The 12,512-nt window shown below is 37.3% G+C and overlaps 1 protein-coding gene across 1 annotated transcript; it reads right to left on the bottom strand.

Moving 5' to 3' along the window:
• Positions 1-7,776: 7,776 nt before the first annotated feature.
• LOC128103003 (olfactory receptor 7G3-like) lies at positions 7,777-8,715 on the bottom strand. Its single transcript, XM_052727034.1, has one exon. It carries the CDS (start codon positions 8,713-8,715, stop codon positions 7,777-7,779), a length of 939 nt encoding a protein of 312 aa, XP_052582994.1.
• Between the last annotated feature and the right edge of the window lie 3,797 nt (positions 8,716-12,512).

The raw sequence follows: 12,512 nt of genomic DNA, 5'->3' as shown, positions 1-12,512 counted from the left end.
CTAAGTGGATACTAGATGTGAGGGAAGGGATAGCCAGACTGCAACCCACAGCTCCAGAGAACAGGGAAAGAACCTAAGAGGGACACATGGATGACCCTGTGAAGGAGAAGTGGATGAGATCTACATGAGGAGACTGGTTGTGAGGGGGTGGCAGAGAGCAAAGGATGAGAACATAGGAAAATGGGAGGGTCAAGCTGGAACAGGGAGAGAGTGGGAGGGCAGGGAGGGAGAAACCATGGTAGATGAGGACATCATGGGAATAGGAAGAGGCAGGATGCTGGGGAGGCTCTCAGGAATACACAATGATGACCCCTCTTTGTTCTGCTGGCAGTCCAGAGCGTGCCTGGACTGGTCTACTCTGGTGATTGGTCTAGCAAATAACCTAGCTGTCATCATAAAGCCTTTGTCCAGTGACTGATGGAGGTAGATACAGAGATCCACTGTCAGGCACCAGGTTGAGCTTCGGGAATCCAACTGATGAGAGAGAGAGGAGGGATTCTGTAGGTGGGGGACACTGAGATCATGATGGGAGGATGTGCAGAGATAACTGGCCACACTTGTGGAAACCCATGAACTGTGGACTGGTGGCTGTGGAGCCCCCATGGGACTGGACTAGGCCCTCTGGTTACGGAAGACGGTTGCTTGACTTGAACTGTTTGGGAAGCACCCAGGCAGGGGGATCGGGATCTGTCTCTGGTGCATGGGCAGGCTTCTGAAAATATGGTGCCTGTGGTGTGATGCCTTGCTCAACCTTTGTGCAGTGGGAAGGGGCTTGGACCTGCCTAGGCTCAGTGTGCTGGGCTCTGCTGATACCCCATGAGAAACCTTGATTTAGGGGATATGGGGATGTGGGATAGCTTGAGAGAGAGGGCTGGGGGGTTTGAGGAGGGAGGAGAGGGATCTGTGGGTGGTATGTGGAGTGAGTAAAAAATTTCTTAATAATGAAAAATTTTAAAACGACTCTAGTTGATTAAATTGAGGCAAAATTATTTACATAAATTAAGGTACTTTAGTCATAGCACAAGTACGCAAGCGTACTTGGTTTTTTTTTTTCTGGAAAATACTAATGATGTTGTTAAAACAGGTAATCATTTACTGAAGTAATATCATACATTCCTTGGTTCCCCAAGTGATTTTATTTCCTTATACTTAGATTCCTGTTTTCAAAACTGCTATTTCTGATTTGAAAGCATTTTCTTAACACTTGTGATCTGTCTGTAATTCTTTCTTCTTACACTAAGGTAAAGAAAGATTAACCTTTTTCATTTTTTAATAGAAAGATCAAGCAATTTGTAAACTTGATGTGACCTTTTTCACACTTGATGATTTTTATACTCCTAAGGTCAGTGAGCTTCATATTTCAGTTTCTGCTGTGAGCTGGATCCATATGAATTAGTAAGGGATTAAAATGATTGTCCTGTGTGTGTGTGGGGGGGGAATCATTAAGAGTTCAAAATCGATCTCTCCTGATTTGTACCTTATGGGGTCTAATTTTTTGTATATCTATCTTATGTCCTAAGTAATTAATATAATGTCCTCTTCGTATTTTTTGTATTTTATGCTTTCTAAAGTATCTAACTTTGGATCAGCTTGTAAAACGTCATCTATATAATGTTAAATTATAGATTGTGGAAATTGTGCATGAATTATTTCCAATGATTTTTGCACAAAATATTGGCACAGGGTGGGGCTATTTAACATTCCCTGTGGGAGGAGGTTCCATTGACATTGGCATTGCTTGACTGGTGGGGAATTATTTTAAGTAGATACTGTTAAGGCAAGTTTTTCTCTCCTTTTCTTGTAGAAGCATGGTAACAAAAAAACCAGCCTTTTAAGTCAATAACTGTAATAGGCCATTCTTTGGGTAATAGAGAGGGCAAGGGCATCCCATTCTTTAGGGAGTCCATAGGCTGAATTAGTTTATCAGTGGCTCTCAGATCTGTCAGCATTCTCTATTTACCAGATTTCTTTTTAATAACAAATACAGGGGAACTCCAAGGGCTAGTAGATTCTTTAATATGTTGAGCATTAATTCCTCCTAAACCAGCTGTTTTAAGGCTTGTAGTTTCTCTTGTATCATAGGCCATTGTGCAACACAGTCAGGTTTATCAATTAGCTACTTTAAAGGTAGGGCCATTAGTACCTCTGAGGATTCAACAGCAGTAGTGCTCTGTTTATGTACAGCCTGAATGGTTGGAGACTGTTTTTTATAGTGTCTTACAATATTATTCTCAGATACATTAATTGGTTTATATTTCACTTCTGAGATTGGAGGAATTTTAATTTGGGTATGTCATTGCTATAACAGATCTTGCCACAAAGATTCACTGCTACATTAGCCACATATGGCTTCAACCTTCCTCTCTATCCTTCTGGCCCTATGCATTCAACCCACCTTGAATTTTGTTTTACCTGAGGAAGGGTTCCAATCCCTAGAAATTGGACATTTGCTTCTTGAAGAGACAAATTCAGATGCCATGATTTTGGCATAATTATAGTCACATCCACATCTGTGTCCACCAAACCTTCTAGAATAATGTTATTAATTCATACTCTAAGCTTTGGTCTTTGTTCACTTATGGAAGTTTGCCAAAATATTCATTTTTTTGTTTTGTTTTTGAAGTTTTTGGTCCATCTATCAACACTGTTCTATCATCCTGTGTAGTATTGTTCTTTACATTAGGCATTGGATTATTTAATTGCCCTGAGAAGGAATTTCATCCACAATGACAAAAAATGACTGGACCACGTTCAATTTAGGGACCAGGGAGAGGCCCCTCAAGGTATTTCATCATGGTAAAGGGTTGCCTTATATGTCTCTTGTTGATCTCCATGAATTGGTTCAATGTCGGCCTTTGCCACATCTTCTGCATAATCCAGAAGGTTGGGATCTCCTGTTTGGGTGATTTCTAGAAGAAACATTGCTTCTAGGAACACCTGGTGTACAATGTCTTCTTATATGGCCTGGTGTACCATAGATAAAACATTTGGTACTGTGATATCTCCTTCTACCTTTGGAAATTGCCTCTCCTATCCAAGCCTCATCACAATAGTTAAAAGACTCAATATTGTTTATGTTTTAAATTCATTCTTCGATGGGTGTTGATCTGATCTTTAAAGGTGTAAGTATCCATTTGCATTCTATATTAGCATTTTCAAAAGCCAAAGATTGAATTAATTCTTGTCTTAATTCTTGGTCTGATATTGTCTTGTTTATAGCCTTGGTCAGTCTTTGTAAAAAATCAGTATATGATTCTTTTAACCCCTGGAAGACATTTGTATATAGCTCAGTTGTTTTCCCTGGTTCTGGAGTCTTTTCCCTAGCATTTAAGGCTGCTGTACATCATATGGATAATGGATATTCATCAAAGGTAGATGTAGATTGTACATCTATATCAGTGAAGCAGCCTTCACCAAAATTTGATCTTTGAGATCTCAAAACATCTAATCTTACCTTACTGCTCAAGGGCCTTAGCTTCTTGTCTCATCCAGCTTTTCCATTGTTACTTCTGGCTATATTTTAACACAGATGATTTTCCATCTGTGTTAAATGATTCCAATCATTTGACATGATCCTGTTTCTAGAAGACCGTGTATTTAACATCTGTTTTTCATATGTTGAATGTAACTACAACTTTCTTGATATTCTTTAAATTTCTCATATAAATAGGTTGCCAGATATATTCTACATATCCTTCAAGATGTTTATCATTTGCTGGCTTTCACAAACAATGACAGAGTAAACCATAGTATGAGCACCACCTGTTGTTACCTTTGGTAAGTCATCTCTAACTCTGTAAGATACTGGCATTATTATTTCTATAGCCTTGACCTTCTGCTTATTATTACCCTTATTCTCACTTCTAGCAGACTCCACTAAAGCCTGAAATGGATTAATCACAGCTTTTTCTAGAGTCTATACTTCTTATACTGTAAATGATTCCAGTGACTTCATGGAATCAAACAATTTTTTATGTTCATCTGAAACATATGATTCAAAAGACTTTTTTCTATCAATTAATGATGATTGTTCCTGCTAAGAAATTATCTGTATGGCATTAAGATTGATCTGAAGATTTACCATTTTATCCATTATGTATTCACATTTATTATCAATGGAATTAAACCTGATTATGAGGTTATTATTAGTGTACTGAAGTTATTGTGGCAAATTAACAGATTCCAAAGAAAGAATCATTTTTTTTAAGTTCTCATTACTACTTTGTAAAGTGTGTATCAGTCTCATTAATGTCTCATTTTTGGTGTTGTTATTAATCCAGTTTTTCAATGATATGATATGAATTACTATGCTAATTGTCAATGTGGTGAAAATTGTGTGTCCCAGGAAGGTCATATATGTCTTGTAAAATTTCATCCATAATATAAAGAAAGAAGTTTTAAATTCCTGAATAATTATATTATTCACCATTGTATAAGAAATACTTAAAATTTATAAAGTAAAGAAAATTTTTTTATTTATTAATAAGTTTAAGGTGTGAAATTATCAAGTAATTTTACCTCAGATAAGATCCTCGAGAGATTGTCCTGAGTGTCCAGATGTTTCAGATGTAATTAACCAAGATGGGTGAATTTTGGGTTAGTAGCGATGTTCAGCCAACAGGTGTCTCAGGTATAGGTCAAAATCAGGTCTACTGTGAGTTGACACAGCTGTTGAATGAGCTCCTGTGGATCAGACACTTACCACAGGCAATCCCCACCCATGAGTAATGGGCAGAGAAAACAGGATTACAACAAATGAGGCAACACACTAAAGAGTTGGAAGTGCTGCCCAGGACACCTGCAGACAACTCTGAAGCTGGAGGTGCTGTGAGACTGGCTGTGAACATGTGTGTGCTGAGGCAGCTGCACACAAAATGACAGTGGTAGCAGCTTGGAGCTAGTATTTCAAAAGATATAGTTGGCAGCAGCCACAATGAATCATTTTTAAAGTAAGAGAACAGTCCCTGCAATGCAGCCTGGCTCACACATCACCACTCACCCACATGGGTAGGCAGGCAGGCAGGTGGACAGGTGGATGATGCATCTGGTGCTCAGCCCTGATGCCTGGCCTAGAATTCAGTGGCTAAATCCACCCACGCTAGTCCAGGGAGTACTGAAAGTGCCGGATCCAGGTGGCTCATGGTTGCACCTGAGTTCATGAGCCACACAGACTTGAGTAGGCTGCTCTGTGAAAGGTCTCTCTGCCACCTGCAGCTAGCCCTGGACCGTGGAGCACAGGCTTGACTTAGTACTGTGGGCATGTGTCTGGTGGAGCAGAAACTACTGGTCTCTGTGGGTGGTATTTGAGCTGCTGCTAATACAGGGGTTTTAGGATTCTCCACATGGATAAGGGTCATGGGGATGCCCCCCCCTCTCCATGGCCTGGCTAGCTCAGTTCGTAGAGCATGAGACTCTTAATCTCAGAGTTGTGGGTTTGTGACTCATGTTGGGTGCCAGATAATATGATAAATCCACAGAGTCTACTTAGAGGGCAAAGGGATTTATTAAGAAAGGAAAACCCACAAGACAGAAGAGAGAAATAGTCACAGGGTCCTGGAAAGGTGAGGCATGATCCCACCTTGTTTTTCTGCCTGAGACTGTCCCATCTTCTAAGTCCCATTGAGGGAGCAAAGAGCAGCAGCCTATGTGCATTTCCAGTCTTAAGGGTAGCCCTGCTCCATTCACCAGTGACAGGTACTTCAAGGTCATAGATATATAGATACCTGCTACACCTCTAGGGGTGATGCTTTAAGGTCATAGACAAAACAGCTATCCACTACAACTACAAGGCATCTAAAGGATGCTAAGAGTATAAGGAAATAGTGTTCCTCCAAAAATAAGGTCCTCATTTGGTTATGCAGTATCAAGTAGTCAGGGCTAAAATCATGTATATGTAACACTGAAAACAGAAGTTTGCATATGCATTCCTGGGTGTGTGTGTGTGTGTGTGTGTGTGTGTGTGTGTGTGTGTGTGTGTGTGTATGTGTGTAACAATAATAAAGGAGAAAGAGGCCAGTGATTTGGGAGAGTGTGAAGAGAGTCTTGGGAGAAGTTGGAAGAAGGAAAAGGAATTAAAGAAAATAATGCAATTTTATTTAAATTTTTAAAAACAATTGAAAATAGCAAAACTCTAAAGAGAAAAAACACAGCCCTCTTGTTCTGTGCCTGAATCTCTGTGAAATATGAAATAGTTGTGATCATTTCACTCTTTTATGGTTAAGTCTTGAATTTTATTGTTAGTGGAAGCAAATAATAGATACCTTGGAGTATCTCAAATTGTACTAATGTTGTGCATAATTTAGCAATTGATATCTATCTTTAGAATTGAATCATTAGATGGATTCATTTTAAAAATGAAACTTACACAGATATTACATATTAGAAACAAACAAACCAAAAAGACTATCTTATGTTGACTCTTACTTTATGATCATGATAAGCAAATCAATATGGAATTAAATCAAGAACAATGATGAGCAACTGGAGAGACAGCTCCATTATTAAGAGCACTTGCTACTCTTGCACAGCTTCAACATGGTGGATCACAACCATCAGTGACTCAATTCTGTATAAATGGTTACCTTCATCTGACCACAACAAGCACTTGAATGTATGTGATGCTCAGGCATACATGTAGGCAAATACTCATACAAATAAAATAAAAATAAATAAATCTTCACAAAAGAAAATAATGATGTTTTCAAGATATACAGTGAACATGAGTTTCAGGAGTTTGATGACTGCATAATGTGTCATCTTGTTTTACAATAAACTATTTTGTACACAGAAAGTTTAAGTTCTAAAATAATTGTGGAATATATATTATAGCAAGTTCACAATCCAGTAGCATAGTCTCTTAACAAATGAGTACTATGTGGAGAATATAAGTGAATATACTTTTAATATTGATTTTTATTTGTTTGCTTTTTTATGTGCATTTGTATATGTCTATATGGGGTTTTGTGCATTCCAGTGTATTTGTACACAGAGGCCAGTACAGGATGTGCGATCTTCTCAAGCATTCATTAGAGGGTAGTTGTGAACTAGCCAATGTGGATAGGAAACCAAATTAAGGTCCTCTGTTAGAGCAGTACATGCTTTTGACCACAGAACAATCTTTCTAGCCCTTTTAATAAACTCCTATATGACAACTTCATTTATACTTCATTGGCACTATATGTATGTGAATAATGCATTGTACTTTGATGATCCAAAGGAAACAAAATCACTAGCTGGCATGTATTTTCCAGTGTGACTGCAATGTTATTTGTTTGTTTGTTTGTTTGTTTAGTGTGTGTCTGTGTGTAAAACATTATGCATGTTGAGGTCGGAGGACAACTTGTGGGAGTAAGTTATTTCTTTCCACCATATGGGATCTGGATACAGAACTCATATCCTCAGATTTGGAAGCAAATATCTTTACCCCCTGAGTCATCTGACCAAATGTCAGTTATAAATGTTTGGTACTTTAATCATACATGCATATGTGTACATACATTTTTATTATATCTAGTCCACTACAATGTATCATTATACTAATGCAGGTTAGTATATGGACTAATTTAATATTTACTTTAGAGGTAAGTGAACAGGTGGATGGTTTAAATAAATCGTCAAAGGATGCATAGCTACATTATGACACAGAATTTACATTCAATACATCTAATCCACTGTTCATATGTTTCACCATTAGACATATGGTTTCATGCCCTCAAACCCATTGGTGCAACATTCTGGATCCCTTATTATTCATATTTCAGCACATCAGGTGGCACATCAAAGGGAAGTTGTTATTCTAGAGATGAATTTCTTGAATGCCTCAACCATGTCCTTATTCCTTAAGCTGTATATAAAGGGATTCATCATGGGAGTGACCACTGTGTACATCACTGAGGCTATTGCACTCTTCCTAGAGCTATGAATGCCAGCAGAACTCATATACACACCAAAACCTGTCCCATAGAACAAGGAAACCACTATTAAGTGTGATGCACATATAGAGAAAGCTTTATATTTTCCAGCAGTTGATGGAATTTTTAAGACAGAGGAGATAATTTGAGTATAAGAAAAAATTATACCAGATAGTGGAAGAACACCCAACAGGCTTGTCACAGAATACACCAGAATATTATTGATGAGAATATTGGAGCACGCAAGCTTGAGAATATGAGCCAGTTCACAAAAATAGTGAGGAATGTCTACCTTTGTGCAGAATGACAGTCGCAGTGCCATCAAAGTGTGCAGCAGAGCATCTAGGATACTTATCAGGAAGGACAACACAACTAGCATTCCACAAAGTTTGGGGTTCATGATGACAGTGTACCTCAGTGGATGACAGATAGCCACAAACCTGTCATAGGCCATCATTACCAGAATTTCATTTTCCAATCCAGCAAAAGTCAGAACAAAGCAAATTTGGGTAAGGCAACCAGTATAACTGATGGAGCTGACCTGAGCCTGTATGTTCACCAACATCTTTGGAATGGTGGTCGTGGTGAAACAGATGTTGATGAAGGACAGATTGGAAATGAAGAAGTACATAGGGGTGTGGAGATTGGAGTCATAAACAGTAGCCAGTATAATGAGAAGGTTCCCAAGTATTGTGATCAGATACATGGACAGGAATACTCCAAATAGGACAGGCTTTAGTTCTTGGTTATCTGAGAGTCCCATGAGATGGAATTCTGTTGATTCTGAAAAGTCTCCTGTTTTCATGATGTTGATGGGACTGATAGAAAACATTAGGAGGATAATGTAAAGAGGGCCTTGTTTATGATCTATGTTATAAACCAAATTAGTGAAAAACTGTATTTTCATGGGTCTCTTCACCCCCTTTCCTTATTTTCTATTTTCTTCAATCCTCACAACTTTTTTATTTTTTCTCTACATTTTCAAAATTCTAATTGTCACACAATAGCTGTACATATCTTGAAGAAGAATATTGTGTACTTTACATATATATTTACTTATATATGCATTCTTATATGATGAAAATATTTGTAAGGATTAAATTGTCTAACCAGAAATTATCATATTCAGCACCTAATACATTTATTGTTCTGTTTTGACAAAAGAATTAAAATGAAACAATTTACATGTTACTACTTTTAAATATATGAATTATTTTCCAGTTTTTGTTTTGGTTTTTTTTTTGAGACACGGTTTCTCTACATAGCTTTGGAGCCTTTCCTAGAACTCACTCTGTAGCCCATGCTGGCCTTGAACTCACAGAGATCCACCTGCCTCTGCCTCCCAAGCGCTGGGATTAAAGGCGTGAGCCACCACCACCCAGCTCTTTTCTAGTTTTTTCAGACAGGATCTCACTATTTCAAACTGGCCTGAAATTCGTTGTGTCGACTGGGATGTCCTTGATCCATAGAGATCCACTAACATTTTCCTCCTTAGTGCTAGAATGAAAGGTGTGTATCACCATATTCTGTTTTAGTGCATGTTTTGAGGCGAAGTCTTTTTGTGTAACCTCCCTTTGACTGCATTTAAGTCTGAATAGGATATTTTTAGGTGGCCTTGAATTCTTGTTCCATCTGTCTTTAGGGCCCTGAGAATGAAAGTGTACGGCACCTCATTCATAATGACACATATTAGCCATAACTACTTGCAGGTAGAAAATAATGCTTTGATATAAGGACTCATTGTGCAGATATCAAAGTATTTGAATTGATCAAATCAACTAACTCTGAAATTAAAGTATTCACCACTTAATACATTCATCATTCCTTTGTTTAGAAGCATTCAAAACCCCTTTTTAGATACTTATAATTACATAATTTTGTTTTCTTCATACTAACTCTAAGTATGCAATTCTACTCAAATTGCAACTCATTGTATAGTTTAAGCAGAAATCAATCCTTGCCTCAGTCTCCCATGTGGTCAAATTTCTGATTCATATCCAGCCTCCTAATGGAATTTTGGTAAATGTGTTTGCCAATTTTATTTTCTAACTGTAAAATTTCAGATATTGGTACTTAGGGTCAGGAAAACAGACAGCAAGCATTTTCCAGTCCTTTATAGTGTTGCAAGCAAATGATAATAGACAAGTGGGGCTGAAGAGAGGGCTCAGTAGTTAAGAGCACTTGCTGCTTTCCAGAGGATTTGAGTTTAGTTCCCAGAATCCATGTTTGTAGCTCCAGCTCTAAGCTATCCAGCATTTCTAGCCTCTGTGGGCACCTGCATTTGTGCACGCGCATGCACACATGCAGACACACACACACCACAATTTAAAAATTTAAGTAAATATTTTAAATAAAAATTAAATTTATCAGGCAATTTTAAAGGGCATAACACAATCTTTGGGCCAAATACCACCTTCTTCCTTTTTCAGAAGTAAAGATTTTTCTGGCAGGCTGGTCATACTTTAGTGTATTTTCTACAACTACATTTGTGTGGATCTGCTCAAAACTGGTTCTCAGATTCTCCTAGAACCAAGTCTGGATTATCCTTACTGCTGAAAGAATTTGGATAAAGCTGATTAGCTCCAGTTTCGACAAGGTAGCTAGTGGGCTAAGTCACTCTTCCTAGATGTTTCAACTAGTGTTTATAAACAAACATAAATAATTAGTAAGCCTCATGGAGATAAGTATGTTTCAGTGTTATTAAGGGAACCATGGATACACATCTATTTGGTGGCTTTGTCAATAAATTGCTGCAAGATTTCGTTGCATGTGAAATCCCACAAATTTTCCTTGAGTTTGAAATCACATAAGCAGTGAGTTAGAGCATGACTTTCTACTCAGTTGAAATTATATTGCTAATAGTCACCTCAAGGGAAAATAATTTGGAAATTTATTCTATTTTCATAAGTTAAACATCGTTTTTCTGGAAAAAGAAAATAAATGTATAAAAAATACCTCTAGACCATGGCGGTGGGAAGGGGATGTTTGTAGAAGTTCTAGGAGGAGTTAGAGGATGGAATGGGGGTGGATATGCACAAAGCAAATTGTGTGCATATGTGGAATTCTCAAAGAATAATTAAAAATGTACTTTTTACAAAATTAAAAATTGAAGTACTTTTATTTAATAAAATAAATGGCATGTGAGCTATGTATATATTTCTAAGTTCTGTCCTCATTAACTATGAGTTAAGGGTTTTCTGTAAGGATGTCTCAAATTTATGGTACAATATCATAGAAATACTTCATGTGGTATTTGAGTAGTGTCATGAGCCCTCCTAACCAAGTCTTTGGCTTTGTAAACTGAGCCTCTGAGCAAAAGCAGGATTTGCAGGGAGAAAGGCAAGAGAGAAACATCCACAGTTTCAATATATTTTGAAGTGGACAAATATGAACACAGTCATGAATCCCTCATTATGTCATAAATGTGTGATATAAGAAGGTTACTGGACCCCCCCCCCCCCCAGAAAAAAATCCGGGCGGTCTTTAATCCCAGCACCCGGGAGGCAGAGGCAGGTGGATCTCTGTGAGTTTGAGGCCAGCCTGGTCATCAAAGTGAGTTCCAGGAAAAGGCAAAAAGCTACACAGAGAAACCCTGTCTTGAAAAACAAACAAAACAAAACAAAACAAAAGGTTACTGGACCTCTGAGACTATACACTTGCACAATTATATGATTTTTATTTTTTCATGAGTGTGACAGAAATTATTGTTAAAAGGTCCAGATATGTGGCCTAAAAGAGTAATAAATAAATGAAAAGCAGAAGATACAGAGCTCAGCATATGCATACTTACTATGAATTTTCAATAGACTTGTTTTGAGCTGTGAGCAAGTGTTGATATCAGAAAAAGATATATACTGCCAATATAAAAGAGGAAAGAAAGGAAGAAGTTGCCTCAGAAATAAGGTCTCAGGGTCATGCTTAGGTTCCATTGTGAACTTTCTTGATGTAATGCAGAAGCCAAAAAATAAAAAATTAAAACATATAAACACCAATGTAAGAAGAGATACCAAATTATCGAGCTTAATGTTATGATTTTTACACCACTGAATAAGGTTTCATTTTCTTTCTCTTTAATATTCAGACCATTCTGGTGTAACAAATTAATATATTTAAATTAGATCAACATATATAGAGTCAAACTTACCTAATTTTAATAGAGAAAAGTAACCCTTAGAATGATAGCAATTATGTTATAAAAATATACATATATATCAGTATGTTAATGCAAAATTTCATGGGATTTGAAATCCTATAGTTTTATAACTTTGAAATCACACAGAAAATATAGTAAATCATCAAATTTTGTTGAAACTATGTATATTTTCAGACCATTATTTGTATATAAAGTATATGTAACAGTATAATATAAACATAAACATGCCTTAAAATTAACAACTGTTCCTTTAAAGTATTTATTTATTTATATTTTATAGTAATGAACGTTTTGTCTGCATTTATGTCTGTGCACCACTTCTGTGCCTGGTGCATTTGGACATCAGATTCCCAGGAAATGGATTTACAGAGAGTTATGAGATGTCTTTTGGTTGTTGGTAACTGAACATGGGTCCTTTGGAGGAGCAGCCAATACTATTAACCACTGGA

This window comes from Peromyscus californicus, unplaced genomic scaffold (assembly GCF_007827085.1).
Source record: "Peromyscus californicus insignis strain IS unplaced genomic scaffold, ASM782708v3 Scaffold_11__1_contigs__length_118956290, whole genome shotgun sequence".
In the NCBI taxonomy this organism is placed as follows: Eukaryota; Metazoa; Chordata; class Mammalia; order Rodentia; family Cricetidae; genus Peromyscus; species Peromyscus californicus.
The sequence above is the reverse complement of the archived record's forward strand: the minus strand, read 5'-3'. Positions and strand labels throughout refer to the sequence as shown.

What these genes read in the sequence shown, in the direction of transcription:
- LOC128103003 (XM_052727034.1), bottom strand. Translation starts at nt 8,715, where the DNA reads ATGAAAACAGGAGACTTTTCAGAATCAACAGAATTCCATCTCATGGGA.